This window comes from Lipotes vexillifer, unplaced genomic scaffold (genome assembly GCF_000442215.2).
Source record: "Lipotes vexillifer unplaced genomic scaffold, Lipotes_vexillifer_v1.1 scaffold250, whole genome shotgun sequence".
NCBI classification, from domain to species: Eukaryota; Metazoa; Chordata; class Mammalia; order Artiodactyla; family Lipotidae; genus Lipotes; species Lipotes vexillifer.
The window spans coordinates 814614-837045 of NW_006785198.1; the positions used below are offsets into that span (position 1 = coordinate 814614).

Consider the following 22432-nt stretch of genomic DNA (forward strand, 5'->3'; position numbering starts at 1 on the left):
CCATGCAGAGGAGAGTTCTTTTTTATAGAATAGAAAGGCTGGCTCTGTTTGATATTTTTACTATAACTTCTACTCAGAGATTGGGATGGGGTGGGGGGAGGATTCAAACTGTACTAATACAATATCTAACAAGTCACTGTTTAGGTGCTTTCCAAGTCTAGAATCCGACATCTGGTTCTGAAATCAAACATTCTTAGCAAACCCAACATCTCCAAACAATAGATATTGGCTATAAAAACTATCCATGGGGAAGGTTTTTAAATTCTTGAAGAATGAAAAGGTTAATAAGGATAGGGGACTTCCCTGGCAGTCCAGTGGTTAAGACTCCGTGCTTCCACTGCAGGGGGCTCGGGCTGATCCCAGGTGGGGGAACTAAGATCCCACATGTCTCGCAGACAAAAAAAAAAAAAAGAGAAGAAAAGAAAGAAAGAAGGATATTGCTGAGTCCACAGAGCATGAAACATATTTACAGTAGCATATGCAGTACCTTCAAAATGAAATAATTATGATAGAACTCATTAAAGTATGGCTGGTGTGGGTGTTAAAATGCCTGTCAAAGTCCGAGTACAATAACTCATAGATAAAGACATAGGGAGAGAAAAAAGTTAATCCCTTAGGATTTTCACTCAAGAACATTTTATTGCCTTCTTCAAAAAGGTATGTTTTTCACCAGCATTTAAGGAGACTTTACCTATGGGATTTATAAGGAAGATGATTCACGCGAGTTCATGGAAACTCGCATATGAACAGTAGCATAATAATGAAGCTCTTAATAATACAGCATGTTGGTGAACGACAGATTTGAGGTCACATTCAGCCCTTTGTATTTTGATACAGGTAAAATTAAACTGTAAACAAACTAGCCACACGCCGTCGTGTAACAGCAACCCACAGGAACAAAGAGAAAAAGAGCCAACCACAATTAACTTATTCAGCACATCGCACCAAGCTGTCCCTAACCGTAAGATGTTTCATTCACAAGGACTGACCGCTAAACTCGCTGCAAACCTTAGTTTACCGTCAGAGAAGCCCTTCTGAAGGTGCAATTTAAAAACTGAGACTGTCCAGACCCCTAACCGCTGACAGAGTGTCGCCCAACACTCCTGCACACCCACCCGGGGGGCAGCGCAGGATGCAGGGTCGGTGGAGACGCGGGTCAGGAAATTCTCTCCGCGATACTATATCTGGTCTTAGAATCTGCAAACACACCGAGGTTCCTTATTCACGGCGAGGAGGGGCTTAACTGGAATGAACTTCAGAAAACTAAAGAAAACCGAGGAATATGTGTAAAGAGTAAAAGCCTCACAGTTGACGACAGGGACGCGAGCTCCTTACACGACCCGAGCCCGGCTGGAAGCTGCTTTCGCCCAGCGCAGGGACGTCGGCTTTGGGCCCCAAGTCCATCCTCCCCCTACCCTCTAATAAAGGGACACTGAGTCAAGTCTGGCTTGCACAGTCTGGCTGTGCAAGCTGCAGAGTGTCTCCGAGCTTCCCCCCACCCCCGCCCCCGACCGCAGGCCGACGGCCGCCCCTTTCCCAGGCCTCCCAGGCGAGGCCCCGCCCACAGGTGGCTTCCCGGGGTTGGGGGGATGGTGGCGCGTCAGGGTCTCCCGGCGCCGCAGCTTGAGTACCGGCTACCCCGGACGGGGGGCGCCGCCACTGACCTTGGGCGGGCGGCCGAGGGGGCGCGGGGCCGAACCGCCGCAGCTCGCACCCCGCTCCCACCTGTGTCCCCTCCATGGCGCCGCCGTCCGGGGCCCGACCCTCCCGCCGTGTCTCACCGACGGCTTGAGACGTCGCGGGCTCTCCCTTCGCGCCGCGGGCGCCGTTCCCACGACACCTGATACCTCCGGGCTCTTCGGGGCTCGGTTCACCTGCGGCCGCGGCGCGCTGAGGGGGGAGCGGGGCGACGGCTAGTGAGCGTGGGGGCGGCCTTCTGTCCGCGGCCGGTGAGCAGCCCTAGAAGCCTCTGAGGCTCAGCTCAGCCCGGGACCCGACGTGAGCCCGGTGGCTGGGAGCCGCCGCCTTTGGCATCCTCCCTCCTGCGGCCGATTGAACCCGTGACCCTCCGCCGCAGCCCTCCTCTCCCTTCCACGCCCTTTCTGGAGCCGTCTTTCAGGACTTGAGGCGAAGGAGGCCGCCTGAAGGAGCCCGGCGGTGTCGCCGTTCTCTGGGCGCCTCTCCCTTCGCTCCCCTCCCTGTACCAGTAAGGCGACCCGCTCCACCCTCCTCGGGTTTCTCGGGCTGGCCAGGAGCTGCGGACCCGGGAGGTGCGAGTGCGTGGGTTCCCGGCTTCCACTCTCTGCTCGCGGGGGTAAAAGAGACAGACTGGAGGTAAAGTGCCTGGAAGCGGGTGAGCGCGCAGTCCTCTCCTTCAGCCTTCTATTCTAAGTTTTTTGTTTTTTAATTTTTATTTATTTATTATTATTTTTTTTTTGGCTGTGTTGGGTCTTCGTTGCTGCACGCGGGCTTTCTCTAGTTGCGGTGAGCGGGGGCTACTCTTTGTTGCGGTGCACGGGCTTCTCATTGTAGTGGCTTCTCTTGTTGCAGAGCACGGACTCTAGACACGCAGGCTTCAGTAGTTGTGGCGCACGGGCTTAATTGCTCCGCAGCATGTGGGGTCTTCCCAGACCAGGCATCGAACCCGTGTCCCCTGCATTGGTAGGCAGATTCTTATCCACTGTGCCACCAGGGAAGCCCTATTCTAAGTTTTGTATACAAAGAAATCAGGAAGGGTAAGATTTTTCAAGCATGAGCCTTGTACCCTCTCTAGGCCTTCCAGTTTGGGAGAATTGCTATGAAATTAGTGGACTGTTGACTAGACTCTTCTAGACTGGATCCCGGGTCTGAAAGAGCCCTGGGAAAGCTCTTAAAACAAATGTGACTGGAAACACTCGAAGTAAAGTTTCTTTGCTTGGCCAGACTTCGGTCAGGCTCCTGAAACCTTCTCTTAGGCTCACGTGTGCACTTTCTTGTAAAATCTGCTTTTAGCAAGAACCCTAAGTCAGTCTAACTAGAACCACTCCACGCCCCTCCCACCCCTCCAAGATGTGAACAGGTTCCTCATCCTTCACCACTCCCCAGGTGATGTCTGATCATCCTGGCCCTTTTTCAGCAAGAATCCTGCAAGGTCAGTGTAGCCAAAACTCCCCTTAGCCCTATTGTTTTCTTTGAGTAATTTTCCATCCATTGACCCCTACCCTGCAAATTCTCACTTGCCCATGCTATATTAGGGGTTGAGCCCCATCTCTCTCCTCCACTGTAAAATCCCATGGCAGCGGTCCTTACAACTATCTGAATGGACACTTTAATAAGTGTCATTGAATATTTATTTAAGAGTAGATCTCCAACCATAACCTTTTTTTCATAAAAATTTTTTTTAATTAAACTCATCAGGAATAGATCAGGAACTTTGATTACTTTTAATGACAACCAGTTTGGATTTGTTTTCATTGATTTCCTTCTTTCTTTCTTTTTTGGCCATGGGCAAGTTTGTAAAGGTCACTGAATTTCCATAACAGGCAATTTCTCAAATTATATCAAGAGCTTTTAGATATTTTACAAAACCTTGTCCAAATCCTAAGCCAGGATAATTGGTGTGGCTACTTTATAACTGGGAATATCTTTTCTTGCAATGGGGTACAAGAATTTTATGCTTTTATGGGGTACCTGAATTTTATTCAGGTTTATGTTCATAAACCTGAATTCCAAGTGCTGTGAACAAGGTAGTCAAAAGTGTATAATTGGCACATTCATACCTCAGGTGCAATTTGGAAAATGTAATTTAATCTCTTATGCCCATATGCCTCCACATGATTTAATACTATCTCCTTACCATAACAGTGATGGTGGGAGTTTGAAATGCTTGATTGTTCAGGAACAATCTGAACTTTAGAAAGGTTTGCAGGCATAAGTGATGGCCCTAGTTAGAGCTGAGTTAAGCAGACTGGTGAATAGAAAAAGCCAGGCGTCAGGCAGCTGGGGGCCCACATTCCCTTCTATGACACCTACTGCCTGACCTCAGGGAATTACTTAACCTCTCCACCTTCCCGTTTCCTTCCGGGTATAATTTGCCTAAAAAAAGGAATGATGAATTTTAATTAATTGGATGCATGTAAAGCCCCCATTACTATGCCTGGCATATTTTTGGAAAAATCTAAATTAATGAAAAAATCAACCGTGTTCATGGACTGCAAGACTCAGTATTATTAAGATGTCAGTTCTCACCAAGTTCATTTATAAATTCAACCCAGTCTCAATCAAAATTCCAGCAAGCGGGCTTCTCTGGTGGTGCAGTGGTTGAGAGTCCGCCTGCCGATGCAGGCGACAACGGGTTCGTGCCCCGGTCCGGGAAGATCCCACATGCCGCGGAGCGGCTGGGCCCGTGAGCCATGGCCGCTGAGCCTGCGCGTCCGGAGCCTGTGCTCCGCAACGGGAGAGGCCACAACAGTGAGAGGCCCGCGTACCGCAAAAAAAAAAAAAAAATTCCAGCAAGCTGCTTTATACATATTGACAAGCTAATTCTAAATTTCTATGGAAATGCAAAGAACCTAGAATAACCAAAGCAATTTTTAAAAATAAGGGCAGGAGACTTCCTTGGTGGCGCAGTGTTTAAGACTCCATGCTCCCAACGCAGGGGGCCTGGGTTCGATCCCTGGTCAGGGAACTAGATCCCACATACATGCCGCCAACTAAGGAGCCAACGAGCCACAACTAAGCGGCCAGCGAGCCGCCACTAAGGAACCTACTTGCTGCAACTAAGACCTGGCACAACCAAATAAATAAATTAATTAAATAAATAAATATAAAAATAAGGACAAAATTGGAGGACTTACCCTACCTGATTTCAAGACTTATTATAAAGCTCTTTAAGCATGACACCTTGGTGTTTATGAAAAGAGACATATAAAAATAAAATGGAATGGAACAGACTAGCGCATCCAGAAATAGATTCCTACATATATACAGTCAATTGATTTTTGACAAAGGTGCCAAAACAATATAAAGGGGAAAATTAAACCTTGACAATCAACATAGTGATATTATTGGCTCAAAGCAATATACTGACATCAAGTCAAAAGGAAGACAGGAAACGACATGCAGAGTCAAAAATTAAGGTCAACATTTCTGGAAGCATGAGAGGAACATATTAGAAACAGTTAATATCTAAGCAGTCTATCTTGCTTGTAACTTTTGTCATGTTATAAATTGTGTTATTGAGCACTTTTACAAATAACATAGTCATATGTTTAATATATACTTATATAATTAATTTTAGTATATATGTATATGATTAATAATTATATACATAGAATACGTTGTGCTAATCCTGTGGATGGTATTTCAAGAAATGACATTTTGCAAGCAAAATAGCTTCATAAATTGGTGATTTCAACATATTTCTATATAACACTGTTGATCTTGCTAGGCGATCCAAGCATTACATTGTTTGAATATTATCTAATCCTGTGTGCTGCATTTTCCAGATCACTGAAGTATATAGTTCTTTGTAAAACAGACCAAATATTTTCATTGTGAAAACAGTAAATGAGCTTATAAAAAGCAACATGTGCCCTAATGCCCAATCTGATAATACTTTTGGAAGCACTTTTAACAGCTGAACCAACATCAAATACAGAATAAGAGGAATTTTCTCTCATTTGTCGCAAAACAAAGATCAAATCTATTGGATAAGGCTATTCATGTTTTATGTGTTTTAAATTGTCATTTGGGCTTCCCTGGTGGTGCAGTGGTTGAGAATCTGCCTGCCAATGCAGGGAGCACGGGTTCGAGCCCTGGTCCTGGAAGATCCCACATGCCACGGAGCAGCTAAGCCCGTGCGCCACAACTACTGAAGCCTGCGCGCCTAGAGCCCATGCTCCGCAACGGGAGAGGCCACCGCAATGAGAAGCCTACACGCCGCAACGAAGAGTAGTCCCTGCTCGCCACAACTAGAGAAAAGCCCGTAAGCAGCAATGAAGACCCAACACGCCAAAAATAAATAAATTTATTTTTTAAAAAAAGAATGATCCTTAAAAAATAAAATAAAATAACAATAGTCATTTGAAGAATAATTTTTGAAATATTAAATATTTTTACTTTTTATCTTTAAAAATGATTTTTATTTAGAATTTATTTTGCATTAATGCTTCCCTGTTTTAATGATTTTTATTATGAAATATCTATAACAGGTAGCATGTAACTGAAATATACCATTTTGTCCAATATATTGGTTCATAAAAATAATAAAAGACACTTTTATTATTAGACTTTTTAAAACAGAAAGAAACTCTGGAACTTTTAGTATAACCCTATAATAAATAATACATTGCTTATTATGTTTACTCATATTTTAAAAACATGTTTAAAAAGTTATGAAAAATGCAAAATAAGTTATTATTTCAGGAATTCCATTTTTTTTCTTTTTGTTCCTGAATCTCAAAGATGATTTCTTTTGGGAATTTGGAAACACTACTACAATAACCAATGAATCCCTACAGCATTCTTGGTAACTGATGGATGGAAGAGAGATTTTTTCACATCTTCTTGCCATCTCAAAAATCCTGTCTGTTTCAGAATAACATAGGGCAGCTGAGAGTCTTAGGTAGCATGAGTATTAAGTCATGCTTATGTCAATCGAAAATATTTCTTACCTTTCTTTTTACATCTGTGCCACTCATCTTCTTTACCCCTTAATTCCTCCTCTTTGTTTAAATTAGAATGTTTATTTATTCAATACGTATATATTCAAGTATTTCTTGAGGACCTCCTAAATTCTAGTAAGAGTACTGGGTACTATGGATAGGAATATGAATAAAACACACTTCCGGCTCTTAAAGATCTTGAAGTCTAGAAGACAATTTTTTTTAACTGAGAAAATTTCAAATACAGAAAAGTACAAAAAAAAATATTAATCTCACTCAATATCCACAACCTCAAATGCAACAAATTTTACATTTTATTTTGTTTCCAGTCTTTTTATCTTATAAGAAATAAAACGTTGTAAAATTAACAATCCCTCCCCTAATGGAACCTTCTGTCATGAATTGGTGTGAATCATCTCAGTAGTTCATTTGTAATATTGTTCTTACATACATGTACCCATAATAAACAGAAATAGTTTATGCATGTTTTTGTTCACAAAGATGGCACTGCTCTGCACATAATCTTCAACGTTTACCTCACCATTTTGGTTCTGAGCTATATCCATTCAAGTTTATTTATTTTAGCAGTTTTATGGCAATTTATTGACTACACCATAGCATTCTATCCATTTCCCTACTAATGGACATTTAGGTTGTTTCCATCTTTTGCCATTACAGAAACATTCTGCAGTGAACATCTGTGAACCATTTCCTCACGCACATGTGTAAGAGTTCCTCTAGGGTAAATATCCAGGAGTAGAATTGCTGGATTATAGGATATATACATTTTCAGTTTTAATAGCTACTGCTAAATTACTCTCCAAAGTGCTTGTTCCAAATTATTTAATGAACAGTACATGGTGCCCCTTCTATATGGCAAACGTAGATTTAGGCACTGGGGATGCAGCAATGAAAAAGACAGAAACTTCTGACCTTGTAGAGTTTAGAGTTTAGCGGGCAAAAACAGTCAATGACTATAATGAGTAAATTATAGAGTGTTTTAGAAGGTGATAAATACTATCAGAAAAAAATCAACCAGAGAAAGGGGAATGAGGAGAAGTTGCCATTTTAAATATGGTGGCGGTAGGCCTCACTGAGAAGTTAACGTTTTAGCAGAAACATGGAGGAGATCTGGTTTAAGTGTTCCAGGCAGAGGGAACAGCCAGTGCGGATCAGGAGCCTGCCTAGTGTATTCGAGTAACCCAAGGAGGCCAGTGTGCCTGCAGAGGGGTGAGCCACAGGCAAGAGGGGTAGGAAATGAGCCTAGTAACAGAGGCCAGGTTAAGCTGGATCTTGTAGGCCATTGCGAGGACTTTGGACTTTGGCTTTTACACAGAGTGAAATGGGAGCCTCTGGAGGGTTTTGAACAGATGATTGGCATGATTTGACTTATGTTTTACAAGTGTATCCCTCTGATTGCAGTGTCGAAAATATATCCCCAAAGGGGGAAGGATGGAAGCAAAGGAGTCAAAGGGTGACTCTTGGGTTTTTGCCTGAGTAACCGTAAAAATGGGGTGGCCATCAATTGAGGTGAAGACAGCAGGATGAGCAGGTGAGTGGAGAGAATCAGGAGTTCAGTTTTGAACATGTGTTTGAGGTGTCTATTAAGTACTTCGCAGACTGTCGGAGGAGACTTGATTTGGTTTTGTTTCCATTTCTCTCACAGACTGATGCTTATGTGAAATACAGTACAAATAAATTGCTAGAAAATGCAATAAAGACATTTAGAATACAAACCAGTTTTGTTCATAGGTAACATAAAAGTTACTCTATTAAAAATGCTAGAAAGTCTCTAAGCATTTTCAATTTCTGTACTTCTTTTGTTGTAGACAGGTAGCAAATGTTTCATGGAGGGGTAAACTAGTAACAAATATTTCCTGGCTGGTTCTTATCTGAGGGGCACACTTTGGATAACTCTGTATTAGACATCTGAGTGGAAATGTCTAGCAGACAGTTGAGTATTCAAACCTATCTTTAACTGTCACCAAATGGCGGAGGCAATGTCTATCATTCACTTTGAGCAGAGTTTCAGATAATGTTAATTCAACAACTGTTCATTGAGCATGTACCATGTTTGAGGCACTGTGCTGGCCTTTTTAATGGCAGTACTGTGGGGAAGGAACAGATTAAGATCTGTGGGTAGTCTGGATAGGCTAATAATCTGTCATCCTTTCATACTAATATTCTTTAAAATTTTATTTTACCATATGTCTAGTGGAAATAGGGAAAAACTGATTTCCGCTAGCAAACATGTATACTCTTTCTGTACATTTGAAATAACGTATTAAACACAATTTTCTAAACTAGTTATTTCTAAATAAATTGTTATTGGGAACATATTGAACTGTTCAAAATTTAAATATTAAAATTGGCTGAACTCAGGGGTGGCAACATTGCCTTTTGTTTTAAACCTTGTAATTTGTACCCTCATATGGCAAAAATATTCAACATAGATTTTATTTCAAATCTGAAACTGTCTACTTGGTTGAGGGAAGCATCAATTTTATCTCTCTCCTGGTATGTACAAAGTCCCCTGTGGAAACCTGAACTAACTGACAACGTATTTCCAATTCACTACGGTGAAGTTTCATCATTTTTGAAGAATGCCATTTACGGCAGCAGTGTGGTTGCTCTCACCCTTTATCTGACTTGGCTCTGAGGGAAGCATTATTATCACAGATTTTGCAGATGTAAAACTGAGGTATAGAGAGTGTAACAGCTTGTCTGATGTTACTTATCCAGAAAGTGACAAATTTAGGCTCCAACATAATTTGCTAACTTTAAGGACGGTATTATTTAAAGTGTCCTAATGGTAATAATCATTATACATGTAGAACTGATATTCCACTGGCTCTTTTTTTTAAAATATGTGTCACTTAATTAATTATTTATTTATTTATTTTTGGCTGCATTGGATCTTTGTTGCTCTGTGCGGGCTTTCTGCAGTTCAGGCGAGCCCTCGGAGGCTTCGTTGTGGTGTTCAGTCTTCTCATTGTGGTGGCTTCTCTTGTTGCGAAGCACGGGCTCTAAGCACACGGGCTTCGGTAGTTGTGGTGTGTGGGCTCAGTAGTTGTGGCTCACGGGCTCTAGAGGGCAGGCTCAGTAGTTGTGGTACACGGGCTTAGTTGCTCCGCAGCATGTGAGATCTTCCTGGACCAGGGCTCGAACCCGTGTCCCCTGCATTGGCAGGCGAATTCTTAACCACTGCACCACCAGGGAGGTCCGCCCCCTTTCTTTTTTTTTTTTTTTTTTTTTTTTTTTTGCGGTACGCGGGCCTCTCACTGTTGTGGCCTCTCCCGTTGCGGAGCACAGGCTCCAGACATGCAGGCTCAGCGGCCATGGCTTACGGGCCCAGCCGCTCCGCGGCATGTGGGATCTTCCCGGACCGGGGCACGAACCGGTGTCCCCTGCATCGGCAGGTGGACTCTCAACCACTGCGCCACCAGGGAAGCCCCCACCATTTCTTATCGAAGTTTTAGTTCATGTTTTTTCTAGAATTGCCACAATTGGTCCTCTCCTCCAATAGCTAACGCTTTGTTCCCAGGTCAGACTTTTTTGTCTATTTTCTCATTTCTGAAGCTGAGTTCTCTTCTGGGATGCTCCTCAGTTCCTCATATAGTAGGTTATGATAGTTTCCGCAAGCACTGTGCAAACATGTCATAATCCCAGCAACTTGGGGCTCAAACAGAGACACTTCCTTCTCTCCCACCCTCTCTCGCTCCCAGGCATACTGTTGCAGATAAACAAAAGGCATGAAGACGCCTATTCAGGGTCCTTAAGCACTGAACTCTTATTAAAAAACTTCTTAAAAGGGTGAGGGAGTCAAGCACTAAAGTAATAAATAGTAAAAAGCAGTCTTATATTTAATTTGTCAGATTACCCTTCTGTAAACCCAATCTAAAACTTATCAAGATGTCCTTAAATCATCAGAGAAGTATCTTCAGTAACAGCTTCTTGACTCATTACATTTTCACTCAACTAATAAAACTAAAAATAATTTTTAAATATCTTCAAATTTCAGGCAAATTTAACTCAGCATCCCCTGGAAGAGCATAGAAGTGTTCACTACCCACCATGGGGATGTTTTGTTTCTGACCACTCCCATGAAAGAACAGATGTCGGGCCATTCATTTATAATTTGAATTTCTAAAATGAAGAAATTACTAAACATTTTCCATTTGATTTCTAACTTTCTTGGTATCGGGATTTATGACTCATTCCTCCAAATTGACATCCCTTTGTTGTATCTGTAAGGATGATTTATTTGGTTTGCCATCCAAATCACAAGGTCATAATATTACTTCCTTAAATCTGACTGCAATGGATTATGAATCTTTTTAAGAAAAGGAAATTCTTTGGAAGAATACAAAGAAAATTTTTTTAGAGAGCTTTTTCTAGATTTGCTATCAAGAACAGTCAATCAATTAAATGATTCAACATATATTAAATACCCATGTCAGATACTGTGCTAAACAATGGAGTTAGAAAGGAATGAGACACCATCCCTGCCCTAAAATCCAGTGGGGGGCACCTCCATATCAACAAGCCATTGCAACACAATGTAATACTTGCTATAATGGAAAAACAGAGAAAAAAATGACTAATTCTGTTGGGTGTCTGGATGGCTTTCAGAGAGGATGATATTTGAGTTGGGTCTTGAAAAATACATAGGAGCTCACCAAATAATGAAGATGAAGGAAGGCATTAGAGGTTGAGGTAGACGGAGAAGTAGATGCACAGCTCTTAAAGGGCAAAAGGCATCTTTAAGGAGCAGTCAAGGGCTCTGCATAACCAGAACTCCAGCACCTCTCATCCTGGGACACACAAACTCCCGGGCCTGTGCAGCAGAATGCCAGGAGCTGTGGAAAGTCACAGGATGAGCATGTCACAGCTGCCTGGGGCTTCTTTGAGTTTATTCCATTTTATGTCAATTTTAGTTAATAGCAATTTTAGACATTTTCCCCCAGTTTATTGAGATATAATTGAATAAGGATTTTAGACATATTAAAAAATGAAAACAAACGTGAACACATTGTGGAGCAGAATACAAAAACCTCATGAATTCTTTGTATGAAACAAATATATCTCAGTTGCAGAAGTCTATTTCAAGCTGTAACCCCTCTTACTATCAGCCTATTATGAACCGCCAGCCCCTATGGTTTCATGCCTCTCGGCTCTTAAGGGATTCAGTTGAGAAACACCACGCTAAAACGTGGGTTGAGTTGAGGCGAGAGGCAGGAAGTGAGGTTAGAAACATAACTCATTATTTTCCAGATATCTTTAAGGTATCCTTCAGAACCGTATTTGTACAGGGTTTCATATGGCAGATTGAAATATGTAAACAGGGTGATAACAGGATTGAATCTCTGTTTCAGAACACTCCATGGCACCATAGCAAATAAATTAGAGAGGAAGAGGCAGAACAAGTCAAGAGACCATTATTACCAACTAAAATAAGTCAGAGGCAGTGAAGTTCAATAAGAAGAAATGAATTATTTGAGAGAGAATTTAGAAAAGGAAAATGACAGGATTTAGTAACATGTTGACTGTGGGTGGTAGGAATTACGGATGACTCAGATTTCTTGCTTTGCAAAATAATGGACAGTGGATACTATTACCTAAGGTAGAAAACAAAGAAGTTAAAAAAGTTTCCCAAAGATACCTGAAAGACACGTGAAAGATAATAAGTTGATTTTTGCTTCTGCGAAACTGTGATACCTCTGGTATAGTAATTATTCATTCAATATCTTTATTCACTTACTCACTCAATATCTTTACTTACCAACTACTAAACACCATGAACTAAGCTAGACATGTTTGGATATATCCAAGAAATTCAGTGGAATTTCAAGTCTGGAATATAAGAGATGTACTAGGCTGAGAGTATAGACATGGAAGTCTCCGATATGTTTGGAGGATGGTTAAAGCTAAGGGGAATAGCTATGATGCCACCAGGAGAGTGCAAAGAGTAAGAAAAGAAGACTTCAGGGCTGAGGCCAGGGGAAAACCTTTCAGTGTCAGAAAGTGGAAGAGACTGGGAAAAGGTTTTCACGATGTCACAATGATAAATCCTCCTCCCAGTTTTATTTTTTTAATGATTTCTTTAGTAAAATTTATTAGTATTTTGCAAGCACAAATTCTTCAGATATTTGAAAGAATGTACATGATCTTCCTACACACCATGTAAAATCATCTTATTTAGGGTCATTAAATTTCAGATATGTTATGAATCTATAAGCCTATTGCCAAATACTTTCGTTTAAATTGGGTATAAAAAATTAATTTAGACCAATTACAGCAGTCAATTGAATTACTTTATTAAATTCTGCCAGATTACAAATTAGGCAGTTTTAATTATTTTTTAAAGGAGGGGAGGGCGGGTAACTGTTCAGGGAGATGAGCTTGACTGTAAGAATCCCATAGGACCCATAATCATAGATAAAAGTAATTTTTGTTTTGCTGAGGGATTTAATCTTCTTACCTGAGATTCATACTGCCAGTTTGTCTCAGACTCTATACAAAAGTTATATTAGCAAGAAAAAAATATAACACATTAAAAGTTCTAGGATATCACCACACCCAATCAGGCCGGATTTTCTCTCAGACGGGAACCTAGGGCAGGCTCCTGGGACGGCACCGGGTAGTAGCTGGGGTAAACAGAGCAGCAGCCCTAAATCTTTATCTCACCCTTCACTCTCTGCTGCTGGAGACCACACCCTAGAAGGGTTCTCCTTTGATCACGGTTGCTCTCGGTGCGAGGCATGGAGCCTGACGGCCCCGGAGTCAGGCCAGGCTGCAGCTCTCGATACAACTCCCTTGCTAGGGGGAAACTGCGGACTTAGTTCCAGATCGTGTCAGCATCATAGCAACCAATCACAAGCATGCTCTGGAAGAGACTGTTAGGAAGCGGGCATTTTATTGGTGAGACTGCTCTGTCAATCTCAGCAGAGGACTAGCCTCTTTTCTCTTAGCAACGGATGCGTCACGGCAACAGTCTGCCGGGGGAACTGCCGTTTGTGTTCTTGGGACTTGTTTTTCTGTGAGAGGAGAATCAAAATCCCATCTCCAACTCCCGAAGGAATTTTTCTCCAGGGTATTGCAAAGAGGCTTCTTTTCCCTTCAGTTTAGCAGTATCAGGTAAGGGGAGCTCTGAGTGGGAAAGGAGGCTTGGAAAACAAGTATTTCACTTACTCTTTCAAAGGCGTTTGCAACACTCGCTGTGCCAGCGAGGTACTAGATGCAGTGAAGACTACAAAAATGTACAAAACTTTCTCTGCCTTCAAAGAACTTCCAGCCTATCCAGGAGATAAAAATATCAACGAGAGAGCAGTTGACTAAGAACTTTGAGGGCAGGTACTTGTTCACAGGTTTTACATTCCCAGTGCCTATCACATTGCCTGGCACATAGTAGAAACTCAATAAATACTGGATGGATGGATGGGTGGATGGATGGATGGATGGATGGATGGATGGATGGATGGATGGATGAATGGTTGGATGAAAAGGAAAACAGTATGATCCTGGTATAGGACATCAAAGAAGAAATGATTAATGTGAGCTGAAGTAATTAGCTGACTTCAGGACCTAAGAAAGGGCTGGAGTATATGAAGAGTGAAGAAGATAAACAGGGGAACATTAGCCCTTTGAAAGTAAGGACTTGTCTTATTCCTCTATTGACCTGCAGGACTTGATTGCTGCTCAGTAATTTCTCTCTCCTTCTCCACAGTGTATGCTGAGTGCTAAATGAATGCACAACTATCTTCCAAGCAGCTCTGAGTTTGGGGCCCTCTGCCTTTGCAGAAGGCTGGCATAATTTACTACAGTACAGCATGATTAGAAATTGTCAGGGAAAACAAGATTGTATCAGCCTGAGTGAGAAAGTTGCAGAGGCTTCAGAGAGAAAGTCATATTGGAGTTGAGCCTTTAAGAACGAGCAAGGTTTAAGCAAGCAGAGAAATGCGTGCATCGTGTGAAGCAGGAGGGGTGGGGAAGGAAGGGCATTCTCCCCCTCGGTTTGGAGAATGCATAGTAATTCTGTGAGGCCGGAGTAGAACTGGAAGGGTAGGTGTGGCGAGGCAGACTGTGAAGGCTGTTAAAGGTGATGCTTACAAGGCTGGACTCTATCCTGTTTTGCAATGTCTGGTCTGTGGACCACTAGTGCAAGACTTCCTCACAGTGATTTTTAAAATGCAGTGTTCCAGGCTCACCCAGATCTGCAGAATTGCAGTGGAAGTCCAGGAAATTTGCACTTCAAATGAATTCCATTTCTGTACTACTGCAGGAGAATGCCTCTATGGATGGTAGGGACCCACATTGTATTCCCTAGTATACAGGAAAGTGACTTGTTAAGATCTGCATTTTAGAAAGAGAACTCTGAAGGCATGCCCTGTGGGTGACTGTTCTGGTTGGAACAGAGGCAGGAAGGTAAGCTAAATGTTCATGATCTTGTCAAAGGGTAGGGGGAGAGAAATCTGTGGTTAGAAAAAACTTACATGTTTATTTTTACTAACTGCTAATTGAAATGTATGCATTTGGTAACAAACCACAGTAGTATTAGCGGAACCTGTGACTTTGTCACCAAAAGAAATTATAATTCTTTTCATATATCATGGATGTTATAGATATATTATTCATGCTCATCACTTCTTCAAAATTAAGGCAGTAATTAGAACCACTGCTATATCTTATTTAATTTACTAATAAAGAAGCACATAAATTATTATTTCATAATTTTTAAAATAGTTTGATAACTGTATTTCAATATCATCTGTCTCCCTTGTAATCCCATGCTTTTATTTGATGCATGGGCTTCACCAGGCTGCCAAAGGGGTTCATGGTACAAAATAGTTAGGAACTCCTGGTACAGAAGAACATGTTGAAGGCCTAAGCCAGAGGATGCTATGGGAGAAGAGAGCTTGGAATTCAGGGGATATTTCAAAGAGAAAAGTGATGATTTAGCATCTACTTAAATAAGTAAATATCTAATCTTAGAAAAGAATCGGAGTAGGTTATAAGGGGAGAAACAAGAAGAGAAGACTAACAAATATTGTAGGAACAGTTATCTCTGGAGGGTGGGTGTCGTGTACTTCTCAGAAGATGGCAGAAGAACCCAGGAGAACCTTGAAGCTTAATCAGGGTCTTGGTGGAGATTGACCAAGAAGCAGCAGTTCTTGGAGACATTCTTACAAGAATCCCAAGATGTTAGTCTTGGATCTTATTTTAAATCTTTATTTAAAAAAAAAAAAAAAAAAAAAAGATGGGAGGCAAACATGATGAGCTTACAAATACTTTCGGAAGATAAAAGAGGATAACGAGGATGAAGGCCACCTAGACGAGGTCAGCTAATTGAAGAAGACTCAAGGAAGTGATACTTTCGTAGGAAGTTGCTAGGTGACGATAAGGTACCAGTGCTACAGGTCTTAGAATTAAAGATCTCGTGGCTAGGAGTAAGCCACACACGCATACAGGTAACAAATGGGAACATGTAAACAGGCATGTGCAATACAGCAGAAAAGTGAAGAGAGGAAGCTAATAACTGTTTAAATCACTGCTTTATGTCAGTTATAATTTGCATCACTTATCCCTTCATCTGCAGTAGTTGTCCTCCTGAATAATAGAAGCCTCATAAAAAAAACACAGTCACAAGCAAGTCTTGAAAGTTAGTTTGGAACCAGGTCATGGGCAGCTCTGAATGCAATGTCCCTCATAGTCAGTGGAGTGCCATTACAGGTTTTGAACCGTTACACGGAGCATTTACCCAGTACAGGTGTCCCTTATTATCCCCGGGGATGGGATTGCTTTCAGGCCCCCCGTAGATACCAAAATCTGAGGATGCTTATATAAAATGGTGTAGTATTTGCATAACCTACACACACCCTCCTGCATACTTTAAATCATCTCTAGATTACTTATAATACCTAATACAATGTAAATTATATGTAAATAATTGTCAGTGCATGGCAAATTCAAGTTTTGCATTTTGGAACTTTCTGGAATTTTTTCTCAATATTTTTGATCCAAGGTGGGTTGAATCCAAGATTGTGGAACCCGCAGATGTGGAGGAGGGCCCACTGAAGTCAATTTCTTTTGTTACCCCCCTAACGTCTTTTGCTATTAGTGTGGAAGGTAAAAAATGTGTCCTTTGGTACACTGCTAGCAAAAAAGGTATTCTGGAATGAGTGAGTTAATTTGCAAAGAAGATAGACGGTTTTAATATCAACAATATTTAAATGGAATGCTTAAATATTTGTAAGTATTATCTTTTATAAATTCTGTTTTGAAATTCAATCAGCTATGGTGGCTTTGAAAACCAATTGTAGTACAATCCCCTGTGGTAGGCATAACCTTTATTTTAAGAATAGGAGAAGTATGTCTTCTGCTACTGTTAATCATAATGAATTTACTTCAGTTTGGAAAAGGAAAAATGAGCATTTCAGAGTAATCTTAGTAAAGTGATATCAGTATTAAAAACAATTTATTTTTGGCTGTGCCACACAACTTGTGGGATCTTAGTTCCCCAACCAGGGCTAGAACCTGGGCCCTCCACGGTGAAAGCACGGAGTCCTAAAGACTGGACTACCAGGGAATTCCCTGAAAGTCTTTCATGACCTTTAAGCAGTCAATTTAATGGGAAAATTTTGGAAAATATAATATAGCACATTCACTGCATGAAGTATGCCATTAGTTTTATGAAAAAAATTTAGTAAGACCTTCTGTAATTTCAAATCTTTTATTTGGGATTTGTTTTTAAAAGGAAAATCTGCACAAAAAAATAAACCTTGAATAGTTAAGTGTGTTTATTGAAATTAATGCAGGACTGCATTATTCATTTGATTTTGATATTTGTAATTAAAAGTGATTTATTTTCTAGACACAATGTTGGCAGGGCTTTTATTATGTGCAGTTACTAAAATAAACTATAAAATTTTGCCTGAAACACAAATACAGTATAAGGTAGGTACTCCCAAGCTAGCCATTTTCTTTTAGTTTAGACTGTTTTTCCCAGGCTGACCTCAGCTAATGAATTTTTCCATCTGCCTAGCAACTTAGATATTGTGCTTTTTAATTAAGAAGGATTAGGACCTCTAAGAGCCTGTAGAACAACCTGATCTTCCCTTTTCCTTGGTCACTAGTCAATATTTTAGACACGGGAGTTAATGTTTGTGAAAGTAATAAATGAACTGTTCTGGTAAGGCACCACACATTTAATGTTTGTTCCAATTTTATCACCTGATATACTGCTGGAAAATTAACTTTGTTTTCTCCCAAAATTGGAAATAACCAAATTACCCACATCATTTAATAGCAACATTTGAAAAGAACTGGGCACATATGATTATTTTGACTATTTCTTGGGATGATTGTGTTAAACTGATACCTATATATTCAAGCAGCACCTGGTAATCCCTGAACCTGTGAATATTTTACTACACATGGCAAAGAAGAGTTAAGGTTGCAAATGACATTAAAATTGCTAATTAGCCGACCTTAAAATAGAGAGGTTATCCTTTATTATCGAGGTGAGTCCAAGGTAATCACAAGTGTTCTTATAAGTGGAGGAGGGGGCTTCCCTGGTGGCGCAGTGGTTGAGAGTCCACCTGCCGATGCAGGGGACACAGGTTTGTTCCCCGGTCCGGGAAGATCCCACATGCTGCAGAGCGGCTGGGCCTGTGAGCCATGGCCGCTGAGCCTGTGCGTCCGGAGCCTGTGCTCCGCAACGGGAGAAGCCACAACAGTGAGAGGCCCGCGTACCACAAAAAAAAAAAAAAGGGGGGGAGGAGGGTGGAAGAAGTGAAGATCTGAGTACCCTATATGAGAAGGACTTAACCCACCATTGCTGGCTTTGAAGATGTAGGAAGAGGACCTACAAGCCAAGAAATGCTGAGGGCCTCCAGAAGTAGGAATAGGCAAGGAGACAAGGCAAGATTCTCCCTTAAAGCCTCTAAAAAGAATGGAATGCAGCCTTGTTGACACGTTGATTTGATTTGATTTATTTTTAAATTTATTTATCTTTAGTTTTGGCTGTGTTGTGTCTTCATTGCTGCACGCGGGCTTTCTCTAGTTGCGGCGAGCGGGGTCTACTGTTCATTGCGGTGCACGGGCTTCTCATTGCGGTAGCTTCTCTAGTTGTGGAGCATGGGCTCTAGGCACACGGGCTTCAGTAGTTGTGGCTGGCGGGCTCTGGAGCGCAGGCTCAGTAGTTGTGGTGCACGGACTCAGTGGTTGTGGCTCGCGGGCCCTAGAGCACAGGCTCAGTAGTTGTGGCACATGGGCTCAGTAGTTGTGGCTCTCAGGCTCTAGAGTGCAGGCTCAGTAGTTGTGGCGCACGGGCTTACTTGCTCTGCGGCATGTGGGATCTTCCCAGACCAGGGCTCGAACCCACGTCCCCTTCATTGTCAGGCTGATTCTTAACCACTGCGCCATCAGAGAAGCCCTGACATGTTGGTTTTAGCCCACTGAGATCCATGCCAGACTTTGGAACTACAGAACTGTAAGATAATAAATTCGTGTTGTTTTAAGACACTAAGTTTGTGATAATTTGTTACAGCAGCAATAGAAAACTAATAAAGCATGCATACAGGTTATTCCACAGGCCATTAGGCAAAAGCCTTTTGTTCAGACTGGAAATCCACAAACTAAGAGTGGAAGGGGGGAAGGGAGGACCAGGGAATCATTAAGTTAACAATTTTTCTCAGTATGTACTGATACATTTGTCAGGTACAGAGGTTACAATAATAGGAAAGAAACCCCCCCCATCCTTCCAGAGTTTATAGTCCAGTTTATGGTCTAATTTAACATGCCCCAAATTGAACCCCTGATCTTCCTTTTCAAATCTGTTCTTCCCAGGGGATCCCCATCTCAATAAACAGCAACCCCATACTTTCATTTCCTTAAGCAAAACTCACTGAAGTCATCCTTGATCTCTTTCTTTCTCTCAGAGCCTACATCCATGTCATCAGCAAATCCTGTTGGCTCTACTTACAAAATATACCCTGAATCCAATCACTTTTTCCATCCCACTCTCACCTCTCTTATCTAAACTGCCATCATCTCTCTCTCTTGGATTATTGATTTGTCTCTTAATTGGATTTTCTGCTTCAGCCCTTTCCTTGCTACATTCTTGGAGACACAGCAGCCATAGTGATCCTTAAAATGTGAGTCAGGTCAAGTAAAGTAACTCCCCAGCTCAAAACCATCCAAAGCTCCCCACCTTGTTCAGAGTAAAACCCAAAGTCCTTATCCAGGACCCAGCTCCCTTGTGGTATATTATATAATTGCCCTATTACCTAACCTTCCTTTTAAGAGGATCACACATTCTGACCCATTCCTATGCAAGTATACATTCTTCTCCCATTATCAGGATTGGCTGTGTGAGTTGCTTGAGCCAATGCAATGTGAGCAGAAAAAAGGACAGTGTGCCAGTGCCAAGGAGAAGATTCAGAAAGCATCACGTGGTTCTATTAGTTCTCACTTTTTCTTCTGCCATGAAAGTAGTGTGTGTCAGATAGGCATAGCTCCTTCAGCCTGTGTCCCAGAATAAGACTTGAAGCAGCAACTCACCCACAGCCATAATGCAGAACATGGGAAGAAATAAATGTTTGCTGTTGCATGTTACTGAGAGTTAAAGGGCATTTGTTACTACAGCAAAGCTGACTGCAGTGAGTCCCCTACATATGAACCTTCAGGCTGCAAACTTTCAAAGATGCGAACATGCCCCTGTATGCCAGCTGTTGTACTGTACTACTGTACTTTTCAAGGTACTGTACTGCAAGATTAAAAATGTTTTTTTTGTGTTTGTTTTTTATGTGTTATTTGTGTGAAAAGTATTATAAACCTATTACAGTACAGTACTATATAGCCAATTGTGTTAGTTGGGTACCTAGGCTAACTCTGTTGGACTTACGAACAAAATGGGACTTAAGAATGTGCTCTCGGGACAGAACTCGTTCATATGTCGGGGACTTACTGTAATATATACCCCCTTTACCTCTCTGATCAACTTGACCTCCTAGTGTTCCCCTCAATCACTCCACTCCAGCCATCTCGTGTTTTCTTAAAAGTGCCAAGCAGGGCTTCCCTGGTGGCACGGTGGTTGAGAGTCCGCCTGCCGATGCAGGGGACGCAGGTTCGTGCCCCGGTCTGGGAAGATCCCACATGCCGCGGAGCGGCTGGGCCCGTGAGCCATGGCCGCTGGGCCCGTGCATTCGGAGCCTGTGCTCCGCAACGGGAGAGGCCACAACAGTGAGAGGCCCGCGTACCGCAAAAAAAAAAAAAAAAAAAGTGCCAAGCATACTCGCCCCAGAACCTTTACACTTACTATTCCCTCTGCCTGGAAATACCCTTTTTTCCCCTAGATATCTGTATTTCTGGCTCTCTCCCTTCTCTTAGGTCTTTGCTCCAGTTATTTAAGTGAGGTCTTCCCTGATTGTGACCTCCCCACTTCTACACTCCCTCTCCCCTTCCTACTTAAGGAGATTTTTCTCCTTAATAGTTATCACCATCTGAAGTACCAATTATTTTACTTCTTTCTTTGCTCTCTCCCCACTAGGACATAAGCTCTATCAGGGCAGGGGTTTTACCTGTTTTTTCACAGCTGTATTCCTAACACCTAGGAAATCATCTGGAACATTATAGTCACTCAATAAATATTTGTGGAATAAATAGTGGTGGTGGGGTGACTGTGTGTGGGGGGGGTGGTGGGTGGGTTTGGGTGACCTTCACAGTGTTTTTGTGTATTTTAAGTCAAATACAGCTGAAATAGAGTATGGAGATGGGTACATTGATAAAGAACCTTCTGAGAAAACAGATTAGGTTCAAGGTTTGAAATTACACTAAGTCTGGGAAGTGGGATGAAGGACACTTGAGAGGCTGAAGTGTTGGATCAGAGCCGTCCATTGCACAATGTTTAAAAAGTAGAAATTCCTTAATTGTCAGAATCGTAAAATGCTGATTAAATAATAAAATCATACCTTTCTAGGTAAAGACAATACTTTTAAATAGCTTCATTTGTAATGAAACACAGTAAATATTTATCACTGAAATCCAAGGGATAGTCTCATACAAAGGTTAAGAGCATGGACACTGGAGCCAGACTGCTTGGGATCACACCCTGACTCCACCATCCGCAGTTTGCACATACCCTCAGGCAAATTACCTGACCTCTTGGGGCCTCTGCCTTCACATCATAAAATGAGCATAAATATCATAGTATTAATAAAATGCCTATCTAAAAGAGTGGTTATAATTAAATAAAGAATGCAGGTAAAGTAGTTAGAGCTGTGCCAGGCACATAGCAATATTCAATAAACATGAGAATATTATTACTAAAATCATTATAGCCATTTGAAAAACTACATGTGAAAAATCTGAAGGGAAAAGTGTATATACACAAACACACAGACACACACACACACACTTTAGTCAAGATTTAGTAATCAAGGGACTAGGTATAAAGCAATACGTGTGATATTTTGACTGTGCGCTATGAAATAATATTCCACCTGGGGTTGGCTTATTAAAATGAGGCAAACCAGTCTCAGGTGACTGAGTTGATGATGATGCAAATTTTTCTCATTAATTCCTAACACCCTACCCTGTGAGATAGGTTTTATTATTATCCCCATTAGACAGATGAATACACTGAAGCTTAGAATTTGCCTAGGGTCACTAAGCTGGTAAAAAGTAGAGTCTGGGGGTTCCCTGGTGGCGCAGTGCTTGAGAGTCCGCCTGCCGATGCAGGAGACGCGGGTTCGTGCCCCGTTTCGGGAAGATCCCACATGCCGCGGAGC

The 22432-nt window shown here is 41.7% G+C and overlaps 1 protein-coding gene across 1 annotated transcript in view; it reads left to right on the forward strand.

The window, feature by feature from the left end:
• The first annotated feature begins 782 nt into the window (after positions 1–782).
• DNAI3 (dynein axonemal intermediate chain 3) overlaps positions 783–22432 on the forward strand; it is a 94515-nt gene continuing 72865 nt past the window's right edge. Inside the window, exons 1-3 of the mRNA XM_007457244.1 lie at positions 783–837; positions 1457–1916; positions 2208–2353. Of these exons, the coding sequence (XP_007457306.1) occupies positions 783–837; positions 1457–1916; positions 2208–2353 (661 nt within the window). The remainder of the gene's footprint in view (positions 838–1456; positions 1917–2207; positions 2354–22432) is intronic.